This window comes from Chiloscyllium plagiosum, unplaced genomic scaffold (assembly GCF_037043375.1).
Source record: "Chiloscyllium plagiosum isolate Xiang-an unplaced genomic scaffold, Cpla_swu_hap1 HiC_scaffold_7, whole genome shotgun sequence".
Taxonomy (NCBI): Eukaryota; Metazoa; Chordata; class Chondrichthyes; order Orectolobiformes; family Hemiscylliidae; genus Chiloscyllium; species Chiloscyllium plagiosum.
Window position 1 is genome coordinate 50,265,019 of NW_028270145.1, and position 13,819 is coordinate 50,278,837.

A 13,819-nucleotide genomic window follows, 5' to 3' on the forward strand; every position below is an offset into this window, starting at 1 on the left:
CCCTGTCAAGATACCTGTTGAAGACATGGTACCTTTCAGTTGTGTGTTTAAACAAAAACATGGCTAGTAGCAGTTGAATGGAGTCCAGTTTTGCTTTACACTTGGACCACTGGGACGGCGTTGGCTGTAGTTCCCTAAGTAATTTCAGAATTGGAGAACTTTGTGAAGTATAACACACAATTGGGGATCCGCTAATTTTTTTTATATAACTCTACTGATTATACAAATAGTAGTTTAGCTCATGCTCGTTATTGAAATATAATCATTAAAATACATGACGTTAATATTTTGAAGACTTAATTGATTCATAAATTGAATCTTTTTTTATCGCAAGGCTAAATAAACATAAATAATACCTCGCGCCAGTTCCGTCGCCGTGTGAAATTTAAACTTACATTATTATATAGAAAAGAAGTCTGTACTTTCTGTGTGTATAGGAAATTGATGGAACCAGTCATGTTAATTATTCTGTGGAAGGGTCACCAGACCCAAAATGTTAAATTTGATTTCTCTCCACAGATGCTGTCTGACCTGCTGAGCTTTTCCAGAAACTTCTGTTTTTGTTTGTGATTTACATACAGCATGCGCAGTTCTTTCGGTTTTTATTTATGTTAATTATTGCAGATGTGGGCAGTCAAAAGTTAGTCATTCTATAGGAACACATATGAATGAATTTGTTTCTTCGAAAGACGCTCGATTACTATCTGCGAATCAAAATGTGTAAAGCAAACACATGAACAGACTTTCTGTAGAATCATTGGATACTGGTTATACACATGGTTCTTGAATTTAAGTCGACAGGGTAAGATAGTTTATTCCTTCAGACTTGTTTAGGATAAATTGCACTGCTGATCAGTTTTATCGTATAACGAAGGGAATTGAAGCAGTTATTGCTATTAAGTTAAGATGTTTATATACTATAACCATTTTACGCTCCAATTGTCTTTATAAGAAAAAAATAACGTGCATTTATTCAACCGTCCTGAGCTCAGGGCGTCTCAAAGTGCTTTGCAGCTAAATGACGTGTAGTCACTGTTGTGATGTTGGGAAAGTCAGCAGTAAATTGGCGCACGGTAAGATCCCAGGAAGAACCGTCAGATCATGTGGATTTCTGTTCCGCCTCCACAGGTCATTTTTAGTGCTGCTGGTTGATAGATAAGTATTAGCCAATACTGGAACACTCCCCAACTCTTCCATGAATTGTGCCGTGGGATGTTTTGGGTATACCTGAAAGGGCAGATAACATTTGGTTGAATATTTCGGTCTAATTCTCATGTTCGTTATATGCTCAGAAGTCCTGCAGCGAGTTTTAAACCCTAATTCTTCTGTCTCTAAGACTGAATTAAATGTATAATTTATTTGATAACAGTAACATAATGTTTAAACGTCGAACAAAGTATTTGGACGGATCGTGTTTTAACGAATGAGTAAGCACATGAATACATAGACACAATTGAACATTAGAGAGATACAATCGCGAGAGCTTTCGGCTGAGCAGTGACCCAACCTACCTTCATCCAATTCCATCATTGTAATCCTATGGGCCCCTTCGTCACATATATCTGAGCCTTCCTCTAACTGCAAGAATACCCGAGAATCATCGCAGCCAGTCACTGCTGAATCCTGGTGTAAGAATGTGATTTAATGTGGCATTAACTAATTGCATATTGGTGCCTTGTTTAATATAACAGAAACCTAGCAGCCGCACAATTCTGTAACTGAACCTTTTTTTGTCGATTCTGTCATTTCGCAATAAGCACCTTAAAACAGGCTTCACGTGTTTAAAAATGAATCTTCTCAATTATTGTAAAGTTTCTTAAATAAAAACCAGCTCATTGTGGATATAAATGGAAACTTAGCCAGAATTCTCCAGTGACCTTTCTTCCGCAAGAATGCGGGTTAGCTAAATTATCTTCGATCCAAATTATGACATACACATGGAAACGAACGTTTGAACCCTCGGTGCAAACATTGTTCAAAACGCTGATTCGCGTTGGAATACTGTTAGTGGTCTCATTCGGAAAGCCGGGCGGATACAATGGGCAGAATGGCCTCCTCTTGCTCCTTGTGTTCTGTTGTGTATTCTGTCTGTTTTTCTGTGACCAATAAATTGCAAGAAACTGCAAAAGTATTTATGAATACCAAAATTGCATTCAGCTACGGCATATTTACCTTTATAATAGCAATTAACAGTAATATATAAAGCTGAATCCGACACAACTACGTATTTTTAAAAAAATATTTGGGGATTACATTGTTTCCATTTTTAGGCATCCCCGGTGCTATTTTCAAATACTTCCAGGTCGGATAGAAAGCTTCGCTTTATTTGATCTCGAAATGATGCTCTGTTACACGTTTCTCCACTTTCCATACGAAGTACATGGCCGCTCTTAGTGAGCTGCCAGCAAGTGTCGAATTAGAATCAGTTTGGTGCAGCAGATTAGTGACAACTGCATATTAAATTCGTGGGTGGCACAGTGGTTAGCACTGCTGCCTCACAGCGCCAGAGACCCGGGTTCAATTTCCGCCTCAACTGTCTGTGTGGAGTTTGCACATTCTCCCCGTGTCTGCGTGGGTTTCCTCCGACAGTCCAAAAATGTGCAGGTTAGGTGAATTGGCCATGCTAAATTGCCTGTAGTGTTAGATGAAGGGGTAAATGTAGGGGAATGGGTCTGGGTGGGTTGCTCTTCGGAGGGTCGGTGTGGACTTGTTGGGCCGAAGGGCCTGTTTCCACACCGTAAGTAATCTAATATAAATGCAGCCTGCCCAAACTGTCTTTAGGAAGGGCCCCTACAAACCCATTCATCTGACAACATTGGATTTGAGTTTAGATGCCAGAGGTCAGTGCCTAATCAACTGAATCTACCCACCCCACCGAACTTTCCAGGTTTCAAGGCAAATAAGATGTTTAGAATATGAATTGACAAGTTGGTGCATCCTGATTATTTTAGTTTAATATATCCAGAAACGAAAGGCCGGTGGCAGTGGGGAGAATTATAGTCTGCTTGTATTGTAGTTGGGGGTAACACCTCATTCAATACTACGTGCATAATTCAAAATAATTTGTAGACCCCAAATGGGAATCGTTGAGTAAAATAAATACGAGTAATTGTTTCATGTCTGTCAATTTGGAAGTGAATTGTATTATGATTATTCAAATAAGCAGACGTTCACAATTACTTGCTCTGAAAGGAGACAAGAGAGATGGCTTAAAACTGCGCAAGAAATGTCAAATAGTTCGCCTCCTTTACTCCAAAAATGATTTTATTTTCGACCCTAAACATTCATTTCGCTCCTGAAATTGTGAAACTATTGTTTCCGAAATCTTCTTATACTTTAACGGTGCGCTGGGGTATTTTGGTAGAACTCATAACAGGCCAGAGATTAGAGGAAGGGTAGTGTCTCTTCCAACATTGAAGAATTTCTCTGTGGTTCGAATAGGTCGGATCACATAAGAAATTGCTATTATTTCATTATTTTTAAAATACGTGCTGGGATCACGCAGAAGCTTTGTAATCTACGCTTATGACTGTTAAATAGAGCTTTGAAAGTTTGTATCGGAGCGGCATATACAAGGCACGCAGTGATTTTCTGATGACTTTGTAAAACATATTGATCAGGAGGTTTGTGCCACCTAACCCCTGGCAAATCGAACTTCAACGCATTCCTTTCTACAAAAGGAGAATGGGAATGTGAAGCTTATCATTTTTGTTTAGCAGGCATTTCGCTGATTGCCGGGAGCAACATAGTTACGGTGCACTTATTGATGCAGGTCATGTTTGGATTAATCCACACTGATCGGAATGTACTTGATTCAAATTATCATTCCTTTCCTATATAAAATCCAAGCACTTCCTATAGAAAATGTTTACACTGAATATAACTACACTGCCAAACTTTACTTACCAATTTCATCACGTTTAGAATACTAATCCGTTTTTCTACCCTGTACTTTATGTTCTACGTTCTTCAGATTTATCGAATTTAATTAATTATTAAATATGCTGATTTGACACAATGACTCATTTAGTCTATCATTGGCATCAGTCTTTCACCAGAGCTAACAAATTCTGCTAAATCAGAACTGTTTGTTAGTGCACGCTTTCAAGTTGAATTACTTTGAATTTTAATGCAAAGATGTTCATCTTTATTGTGCTGTTTCTGTTCATACTGAACCACATTTTAACTAATCCCAGCAGCAGAGGATACTGCAATTAACTCTTGCTACTGAGTTGCTACAATGCAACCTGCCGATAACAAATGAAGCTTGTCACAATCCTGACAGATTAACTAGTCACTTTCTTAGTGGTTAATGTCTGCAGAACAAATCTAAAATTTAACAGCCGACAAGAAGGAATGGCGATGGATTTCTTTAAGCAACCCATTTGCAGGATGATTTGGAGATGCCGGAGATGCAAATGTTGAACATTTGCAGGATGAGCAGAGTATAGTAGTCCACTTATAAGTCAATTCTTAACCCAAAATATACATAATGTCAAGGGGTGTTTCTTGCCACTAGTAAGGCCCATGCAAATGAATACATGTTTCAAAGGGTGAAATGAAGCGACTTAACGAAACACATGCACAGAGTTGTTATCACATGGAACAGAGTTGATGTGACAATGTGCAATTTCGACTTGCTGGTCCTGCTGACCAAATTTAAACTCAGCGCACGTTCTGTTTGCAGACTCTATGTTTCAAAAATCTAATTGGCTATAATCTGACACAACGTCATTAGAAGCTAATTGATGTCGCGCTAATTGACGAAGATTGACTCCTTGTTTCCTTGTGGTTGACTTATTTTTATTTAAGAAAGCGATACCAAAGACAGAGTTGCAAGTCGAAAGCAAATTGTTAAATTAACTGAAATGGTCACACAACATTGAAATTGGATAGCTGCCAATCTATTCACTGTATAACGAATAAATACGCCAACCACCACATGTAGCAGGTGTCAATATGTAAATTCCATTGTCAATCCTATTATACACACAAGGTGACTACTGTGCTGTAAAAGGGAATGGTCGGAAATATCAAGAGTCGTATCAGGAGCAATTCTCTTTACATCGGATTACATTGTGTAACCATGAACTAAAACCGTAGTGTCGGCACTACGATGCTATACATCTGTATGATGGAAGGCAAGATAATGAAATGCTTTCATTCAGTCTTGCTATCGGCTGTAAACTACAGATTGGTGCGATAGGTAGCGCGGAATTGGTGGGATTGAAATACTTCAGTTTGCTAGAAGGATGCAAAGTGTATATGTCAAACAACTTTTAACATATTTAGTTGTATAATTTCTCAAACATTTATTTAGTTACGATTTGATGTTGTGTCAACAAGTTGAATTTCCGGCCTCCTGAATTTACGTAATGTACGTCAAAATTCTCACTGGACAGCCCGATGAAATAACTAATTGCTCAAAGAGTGCCTTAATCCGGTGACAGCTACAATGTAAATAAATACCAAAATAAACAGGAGACAAACGTTATTTGTCAACATTCATTATCTGAATAATCCGCGTGTTATAATAGGGAAGAGCCAATGAAATGTTACCACTCTACATAATTAAAAATCACACAACACCAGGTTATAGTCCAACAGGTTTAATTGGAAGCACTAGCTTTCGGAGCGTCATCATCTGATGAAGGAGCGTCGCTCCGAAAGCTAGTGTGCTTCCAATTAAACCTGTTGGACTATAACCTGGTGTGTGATTTTTAACTTTGTACACCCCAGTCCAACACCGGCATCTCCAAATCATGACTCTACATCATCACTGGCTTATTCGAACAGTTTTTCTGGCTGTTCTGCTCGCACCCGAAAATGCCCAGCTAATGGTGATATTCGTTAGACATTTCTCGGGTAAACCGGTGCATTTTAAACAAAACGGATAGTTCTGCTTTCGAATGGTTTTATGATTGCTTTTACAGTCTTGGAGCATAGAACTTTACTTCCTGCAGCATGCTTTCTATGTGACACTGGGTAAAAATGTCACTGGAGACAAACAAAAAGGATGTTTTTCCTGCTCCAAAACGCTTACCACATATGTGTATGATTTTTTTTATTACAAAAACGAAACTCAGAAGTTGATCTATTAATCTAACAGCCTAGTTAATCTTTAAATATGCAAGTTTTAGAGAAAAATGCTACAGCGAACAAATAAAACTGCATAACGGGTAACAGCGAATACCCATCAGCGGTACGTTCTTATTATTTGCCATTAGGTTTTGCTGGTATATTAATTGTTCGTCAGTCATAAAGTGACGTTAAATATTCATACATTCCGTGCTACAATGAGCTTTGAACTTTAATAATATATGAAGACAAGCTTGCCTTAATTTATGCCTTCAAACATGTAAAGCAAGTTGGTGGGAAAAGCTCATACAGATATTTCACGTCTGATATTGAAACATCTTTACTAATACATTGATCGCAAAAGAAATGGCAGACGCCTAGGGATCGATCTAGATCGTTTTGGTTCTCTCATGAACTTTCAGTGAACCTGGTGCTTGGGGGTGGGATCGGTGGGATGCCTGTTACGGTTCACCCTTCCACAACCCCTTTCAGACAGAGTAAATATTGAATAGTCCTTCCGCTCAGGGCAGAAGTAAAACTGAATATCAAACAAGTGCAAACGACTATTGTGACCCTTACAATACAGTCACAGTTACGAACAGTTTTTGTATTGTAATAATAAAATCCCTGGCATCCCCCTACGTCTTCAGGGGCTTTGGGGAATAATCACTACTGGGATCAGAGGTATGATAACATAAAAGCGAACAATAGGCGCCCAACAGCTCGGGACAAGACAAAAGACCTGCAAGTTTATAACATGCAATCGCACCAGGATGTGCCATTTCCCGAGGCGTAACCTAGCATTACTTATTCATACTGTTGAAAATGTCCAATTTTTAAACTGGTCTCCTGGCTTACAAGAAGTATGTGTCACTATCGAAAAACAAAATAAACATCATGTGCAATCAGGTTTCAGATAAAACGTTTCTTTCTCTCTCTGGGCACGGCGCAGTACGTTTGTCCACTGCGCGCCATCATCAAAGAATTGTGGATTCCATATCAAAGATCTCCGAGCTGATTCCCAAGGAGACCATAGTAAATTTTACGACCAGCAATTCTTTGAAATACCGCTTCTCGGCCATTATTGTGTGTTGTTTTAGCCGGACAGTAATTAACACTAAGTTGTTAGGACCAAATGGCCCAAACGTTTGAGAGAAAAATATCAGCATGCTCATTTGTGTTGCTCCCCTTTGTTGAATTTGACAACCTGGAGTTGATCTGGAATATGTACTGACATTCTGAGTGGTGATTCTCCAGTTTGTGGTGATACACAAAAGCAAGAAAGCAAACACCCAATACCAAGAGATTATCAAGATTGAAGCGGTTCGTCTTCTATCGTTAATGGTACGCTTTCCTTGCCTTACAAAAATTAACAATTTTGTAAACAACGAGTAGCCTAAAGATAGGGGTTTGCATATATTTTATTTGTATTGTTCATAACGATGCTTCGCAAAGCACGTTTTAACATAATCTGCATATTTTAAAGCATACTGACTTTTTTGTGCAGCATTTTGCGTTTTTGTTCTGCGCTCATAACTGCAGAGCGGTAAGAGGAATCCCGAGCTCATAATACTTTACAAATATGGTCTTTTGCCATTTCTTTTCACAGCCATTAAATCAGTAAGTGGTTGCTTGAAGTTATTATTTTATTATTATAAACACGAATTAAACTACCAAGGTGATATGAAACAAAAATTCATTTGGCTGATTAAATCGTTGTATTAAATTTAACGTTACTCAAGCCTTAAATCAGTACAAAAAAGCATCACGTTCAGCTCTGCAGTTAGCTTGTAAACTAGCTAACATTAGTGCAACATTGCAAGTCGCTAGAGGGAATGATCAGAGGTTAAATATGGGAAGTCATTTTTAACTGATATTGCGATTGACAAATTAGACAGCCATAATGTTTCTGATTGAGCAGCTGTCTGGGCATTTTGTGTCTTTATGGAATGATGTAGATTCTTTTTTTTACAGCACCATCACTGTGTGACTCACTCCCTTGTCCAATGCCAATGAGAGATACTTTATGTTTATGTATAAAGATACGCGATATATATCAGATCCATTTAGCTCGCTCGCGTATAGTTGCAAAACAATTCAATATTGAGCACACGCCTCTGAAATACGAACATCTTTGGTTCAATTGATTAGGAAGCTGAATGAATGTATTCCCTCTTTTGTATCGATCATTAGGTAGAAAGTTGCTGAGTAAAGATGTGTATTCCAAATGGACTCATTATAACTTGTTAATAATGCAAAGGCCCATTCTTCCTGGCTTCAGAGGAGAGCTGACAGTAAGCATATTCTTCAAACATTATTATTGATGTAACTGTGGTAACAAAAATGACAATAAAAGAAAAAAAAGTTAAAGTCCCTCATTTCAACTTCAGACAATCAACTATATTTTGATAACATAGATTATAAAATCAAGAATCATAGAATTACTGCTGATTGAACTAAAATGATAGAGAATGATCAAGAGTTAGTTGAAAACAGAAAGTGACCTTCTTGCTTGTTTTCTGCACCAGTCTATGAAATTGATTTTACACTGGTTGACTCAACCACATTTGCACTGCACGGATAAAAAGTTTTCTTGATGCACTTTCAAGATCAAAGCAAATGTCCTGACCAAACTCTTGAACCCAATTCAGTGCACTTACAGAAAATTCGAGAGATTTTCAAGTGATTGATGTATTCTGATATATTTTATTCCACGGCATTTATACATTATTACCATTGGACTTTATGTCGAACAATCGGAATTACTGAAGCTGACAAACGTTTCTGATCATAAGATTAAATTAAAAGATTTAAATTATTTCATTACACAGCTGAATGCGGCATGACTAGTCTTGAATACACAATGGTAATTAACACAGAGGTAGAGTAGCCAAGTAACATATTTACCAGTGAAAGAATGCTAGATAGGCACAGTGTTACATTGCAGCAACCACAACCTTTCAACCTGAGGCATAATTGTGCAAACTCCACTCATTGCGGAGCTATGTCGAACATGCTACATTACATTCGTCAATGTCATCACACATAAATCAATTAAAAAATACAGTACATGTAAACAATTTCCTTTGCGCAAGTAGAAGTCTCAGCAAGGCAGTATATAGAGGAAAAACCTGCTCCACATTGTGGAAGCTTGCTGTTGTTGAGACTTTATAAAGGCTGCCTAATGCTTGTGCAAACGTATTAAGAAAAGAAAGTCTTTTCACACTAGTTGAGTGAGATTGTGTTCCGCCTTTGCAAGTAACTGTCAATTCCATTTGTGTTGATACACATTGCAGGTCAAAGTGGAAACTTTGGCCAAACAATTGAGTCTTGATTAATATTTTTACAGAACTTAGTCACCTCAAACCAATATATACAAACAACCGAGTTTGCATCACGTGCCAGCATTGTAATAAAGGTGAAACTTTGGTCAGGTGCTAAATGATTCCAGCATTTTCGGTCAAAAATTTGATGAAAGTTAAGGCCCAATCCCTCAAAGCATTTGCTTCGACTCAACAAAGTTTAGATTTTCTGATGATTTTTTTGTTGATGGGGAAGGCAAAGGTGAGGCAGTGTCCGATTTATCCGAACTTTCTGTAGAAGGTGAATCCTGAGTAGAGTTCACAGCAGCCAAATTGGCAAGAAAACCTTCTCTCTCCCTTTTCTTTTGTTTCATCCTCCTGTTCTGGAACCAAATCTTCACCTGGGTTTCACTGAGTTGTAGTACGTTCGCTATTTCCACCCGTCTGGCTCGTGTCAAGTATTTATTAAAATGAAATTCCTTCTCCAGTTCCGTCAACTGTTTGGTAGTAAAGTTTGTACGAGCTGTGCTGGGTGGGCTGGGGATCCCATAGTCAGTTGCTTTAGCTACAAAAAGGCACACAATAGTTAGGCACTGTATTCTGATGGAGTGCAGAAAAGTTGGTTCGCTCATCCCTCTCACAGTATTACTATCCCACCCCACTCCCACCAACACACTCCGAAAGCGGCATCAAATATGATTCAATTATCCATGATATTGCCCAAATATACATAATAGGGATCATGTGACTGGGAATGGAAAGACGTTAGGTGAAATTATTCAAACAGTAGTTTAAACTTGCAGGGCACTATTAACATAATGAGGCTCTGTCTATGAAAGGGTTAATTTAAAAAAAAACTGTTTTGGAGAACTTTAAAAGGCGTATGGATTTAGTTTTGCTCCAGGTTTCCGAGATAATATACTGACCTGTTTTTGGAGGATTTCGCTTCACTTTCATCCACTCAAAGGTATTTGCTGCAGCGATTTTCTGTCCTGTATGAGACTCCGACCTTTGGTAGCTGCTCTGAGACGTCGACAGACTCTGATAATGCCCAGGGTAAAAGTTTGGGAACTCCTTGCCATAGGTTTGGTGTTGTTCCTGCTCAACAAAGACATTGTTGTATTCGTGTTGGCGCGCAGTGAGCGGAAAAGACGCGCTTCCTGAGTAAACAGAGGTGATGTATGGGAGCAGTTCCCCTGTGTCATCCTGCTCCTGGTTAGCAGCATAAGGAAAGTCACAGCCGACGTTGCTCTGGGGTAAGAAGTGCATATCTGCAGATGGAGAGGAGTCATAGGAAAGTTCGAGAGTAGCAGGCGCCGACTGATGAAGGTGATGTGGGGTGGGAGATGGATCATCTACTGGCTCAGCTGAAACATACCGACCTTGTCCGAAGCACTGCTGCAGGGAGACTGCTGGAGGATTACTGTGACAGAACTTAGGCGTAAACGTCAGAATGTCTGTGCTAGGAATGTATTCTAAGTAAGAGTTCATTCTTCCAATGACGGGCTGCAGCAGAATAAGATGCGTTGCTTTAGTTGATTGCTGTCTATCTCTGATCACCATAGCAGATTTTTCACTTCCTTCGCAAAGGAAGTAAATATTCCTAATATAGACCAAGGCAGGCACGTGGCTCCAGCCACCCAATCAGAGCGGCTGTCGCCAGCGCGATGCCATGGCGTCCGGAGTTCCTTGCTGATCCACGGAGAGGAGTGGACTCTTCCAATGCTCACCTTCCACTGAGATCACATCATCAGCACATCCCGCAGAGGCATTCACTAACCTTACTCATACAGCGGACGATCCTCCGATAGCCCGTCCTAAGGTAAGATAGTCGCTTTGAGTGTGGGCGGAGTGTAACCGCTGCGGAAAAATGTGAGACTTGAGTTGTGTGATAGTGGCACTTACAGTAAAGCACGCAGTCTTCTGTCAGTAGACTTGGTTAGTTTACGTTAAAACGATCACGAAAGGGGGATGGGTGGGAGGAGTACAATCGTGACAAGCTCCACTGAATTAGTTACAATAATTACAGCACCAGGAAATCTAGAATGAACACAGCGTGAAATAACAGAGCAAATGGTCTCTGAAGTTGAGTTTATGGCATGGCACAACCTCTATCCCTTCGTGTACAGTTTGGAAAGCACCGCCAGCAAACAGCCTTGCTTCTTTAAAAAAAAAACCGAAGGAACTGCGGATACAGTAAATCGGAAACAAAAATATAAGTTGCTGGAAAAAACTCAGCAGGTTTGGCAGCATCTGTGAAGAGAAATCAGAGTTAACGTTTCGGGCCCGGTGACCCTTCCCAGAACAGTTATGTGCTATTTTTCTGTAAAATCATACTAACTGGCATAATAACCAGGTCCATGAAGTAAATAGTTACATTAAGTGATATGTTTATGACATCGTTAAAATTTCGAAGTGTTTAATAAACGTCCAAAGTACAATTGCCTGGCCGGTGTACTTGTGACTTTAGAAATCCTACCATCAGACCCGTTGAACCCTCTTTAAACAACTAGAGAAGGCTGACCGTCCCCTTACCAGGGATATAAAGAATATAGAGCTTCCTTCCTTTATAATCGGCAACCTGTCAACTTTCGTTAATAACACCGGACGTTGTATAATACCAGAAATATGCTTACATCAGGAATCAACATGTTTCAACTAACTTTTTAACACAAATGGCTGACACAAAAGGTAAACGCGTTAATGACTGGGTTGTTTATTTCACCTGATGAAGGGCTTTTGCCCGAAACGTCGATTTTGCTGCTCGTCGGATGCTGCCTGAACTGCTGTGCTCTTCCAGCACCACTGATCAGAATCTGGTTTCCAGCATCTGCAGTCATTGTTTTTACCTTGTTTATTTCACCACCCATTCTCAAGTAATTTGTCCTGGTTTGTACATCCCTCTATGTCATGCTACAGAATAAAGTTAAATGGTGTGACCATACGAACTGCAACGTATCACTTTTGTTAAGGCCAAAATGCAAAGTCTGATAAATGAAATCTCGAACTGAACAATTACAAGTGCTACGGGAAATTTATAAGTAAATCGAAGTATTTGAATCGTTTGGCTATTAGGTTTCTGAATATTTTCCCCTGGTCTATTTCCGTGATAACGGTTGACTCAGAGTCATTTACCTGTCAGAACATCAGTAACGGAGCTCTAACTCAAAGTCAGTTGATGTGAGTGTGTATAGCACAAGACGACTTGCTCTGTTTAATCGCCAGGGGCAGTGTGCAGTCAAATTCATATCAGCAGCTTGTTAGGTGCCGTGTCATTAACTCATGCATTTGGTAAAACATAGAATTAGAGTCGTTTGAACGAAGTTTCTCCATTCATATAAAGAGCAGGGAATATATATTCGGTATTTCACATTCGGAATCTAAAACCCATCTCCCTACAGCACAACGTGTCTATTTTGCCCATCTTTTTGATTAGCACTTTCTGTCTGTCTGTGTATCTACAAGTGAATACTTCTCATTGTACCTTATTTTTAAGTAAGCATCAATATGAGAGAGGGTTTCAGTAATGACATTCCAGTTGCTTTTCTGTTGCTCGAATTATTGTGTTACATCATATAAAAACCTGCCTCGTTCGTTTTGCGGTCAGCAGTTTTAATCTGATCTTGAAAAGCTATGTTATGTATAATTCAGGGGGAAGTGAGTTTAAAGGCTTTGAAAGCGTACAGTTGCCGCGGGATTTGCAAATGACTAAATTTGCAAATCAGCATATGCATCGGGCCTTCCTATTGACTTCATAATTGTCTTATTTTGTTAACATATCTTTGCAGTTTTTACTTTAAAAGATATATGCTAAATCATATATATGGCATAACTTTTTTCGAATAACATGTTAACAGCAATATTTTAAAATAATCGGTCATTGCACAAATTATGTTTCTGTTTAATTACAATGTACTAATATTGAGTCCTATTTACCAGATTTCTTAAAATTAGAAATTGGTACAAAGTACCAAACTTTGTTATAGCTATATGGTATATAATCCACTTCTTTCAAATGCAATATCAATCATTAGTGACAGATTAGATGAGCTACTGCCTGGAATAGTAATGTAAATGAAATACCTGTTCATTTCGCTGATATCACAATCTAAACATTGGCCTAAACATAGAACACAAAATTACTAAATGAATATAGTAAGCTTTCCATATGCGAACTTGTATAATAACACGTTATGGTTTCTAATTAGAACATTACAAAGCTTTATGAATTATCATTGTGTTTGTTTACGTGGAGTTTATAAATACAAAATCAACACATTTCAGTTTCCACAATTTCTTCTGAAGTTCATGGGTTCCATTTTGAAATAATGAAAGAATTTGATTGGAATATTGTTTTCTTTTGACAGTTGCACGCAATACTTCCGTGCAATTTAACTGATTATTTAGTCATTTAAGTTCATCACACTTAACTATGTTTT

The 13,819-nt window shown here is 38.7% G+C and overlaps 1 protein-coding gene across 1 annotated transcript; it reads right to left on the reverse strand.

The window, feature by feature from the left end:
• Positions 1–8,770: 8,770 nt before the first annotated feature.
• Positions 8,771–11,064, reverse strand: LOC122551525 (homeobox protein Hox-A1-like). The gene is made up of 2 exons (XM_043693541.2): positions 10,307–11,064; positions 8,771–9,945 (listed from the first exon to the last, which is right to left on the reverse strand). The coding sequence occupies exons 1-2, from the start codon at positions 10,941–10,943 to the stop codon at positions 9,572–9,574; spliced, it is 1,011 nt and encodes a 336-aa protein (XP_043549476.1). The 5' UTR covers positions 10,944–11,064; the 3' UTR covers positions 8,771–9,571.
• Positions 11,065–13,819: the final 2,755 nt, after the last annotated feature.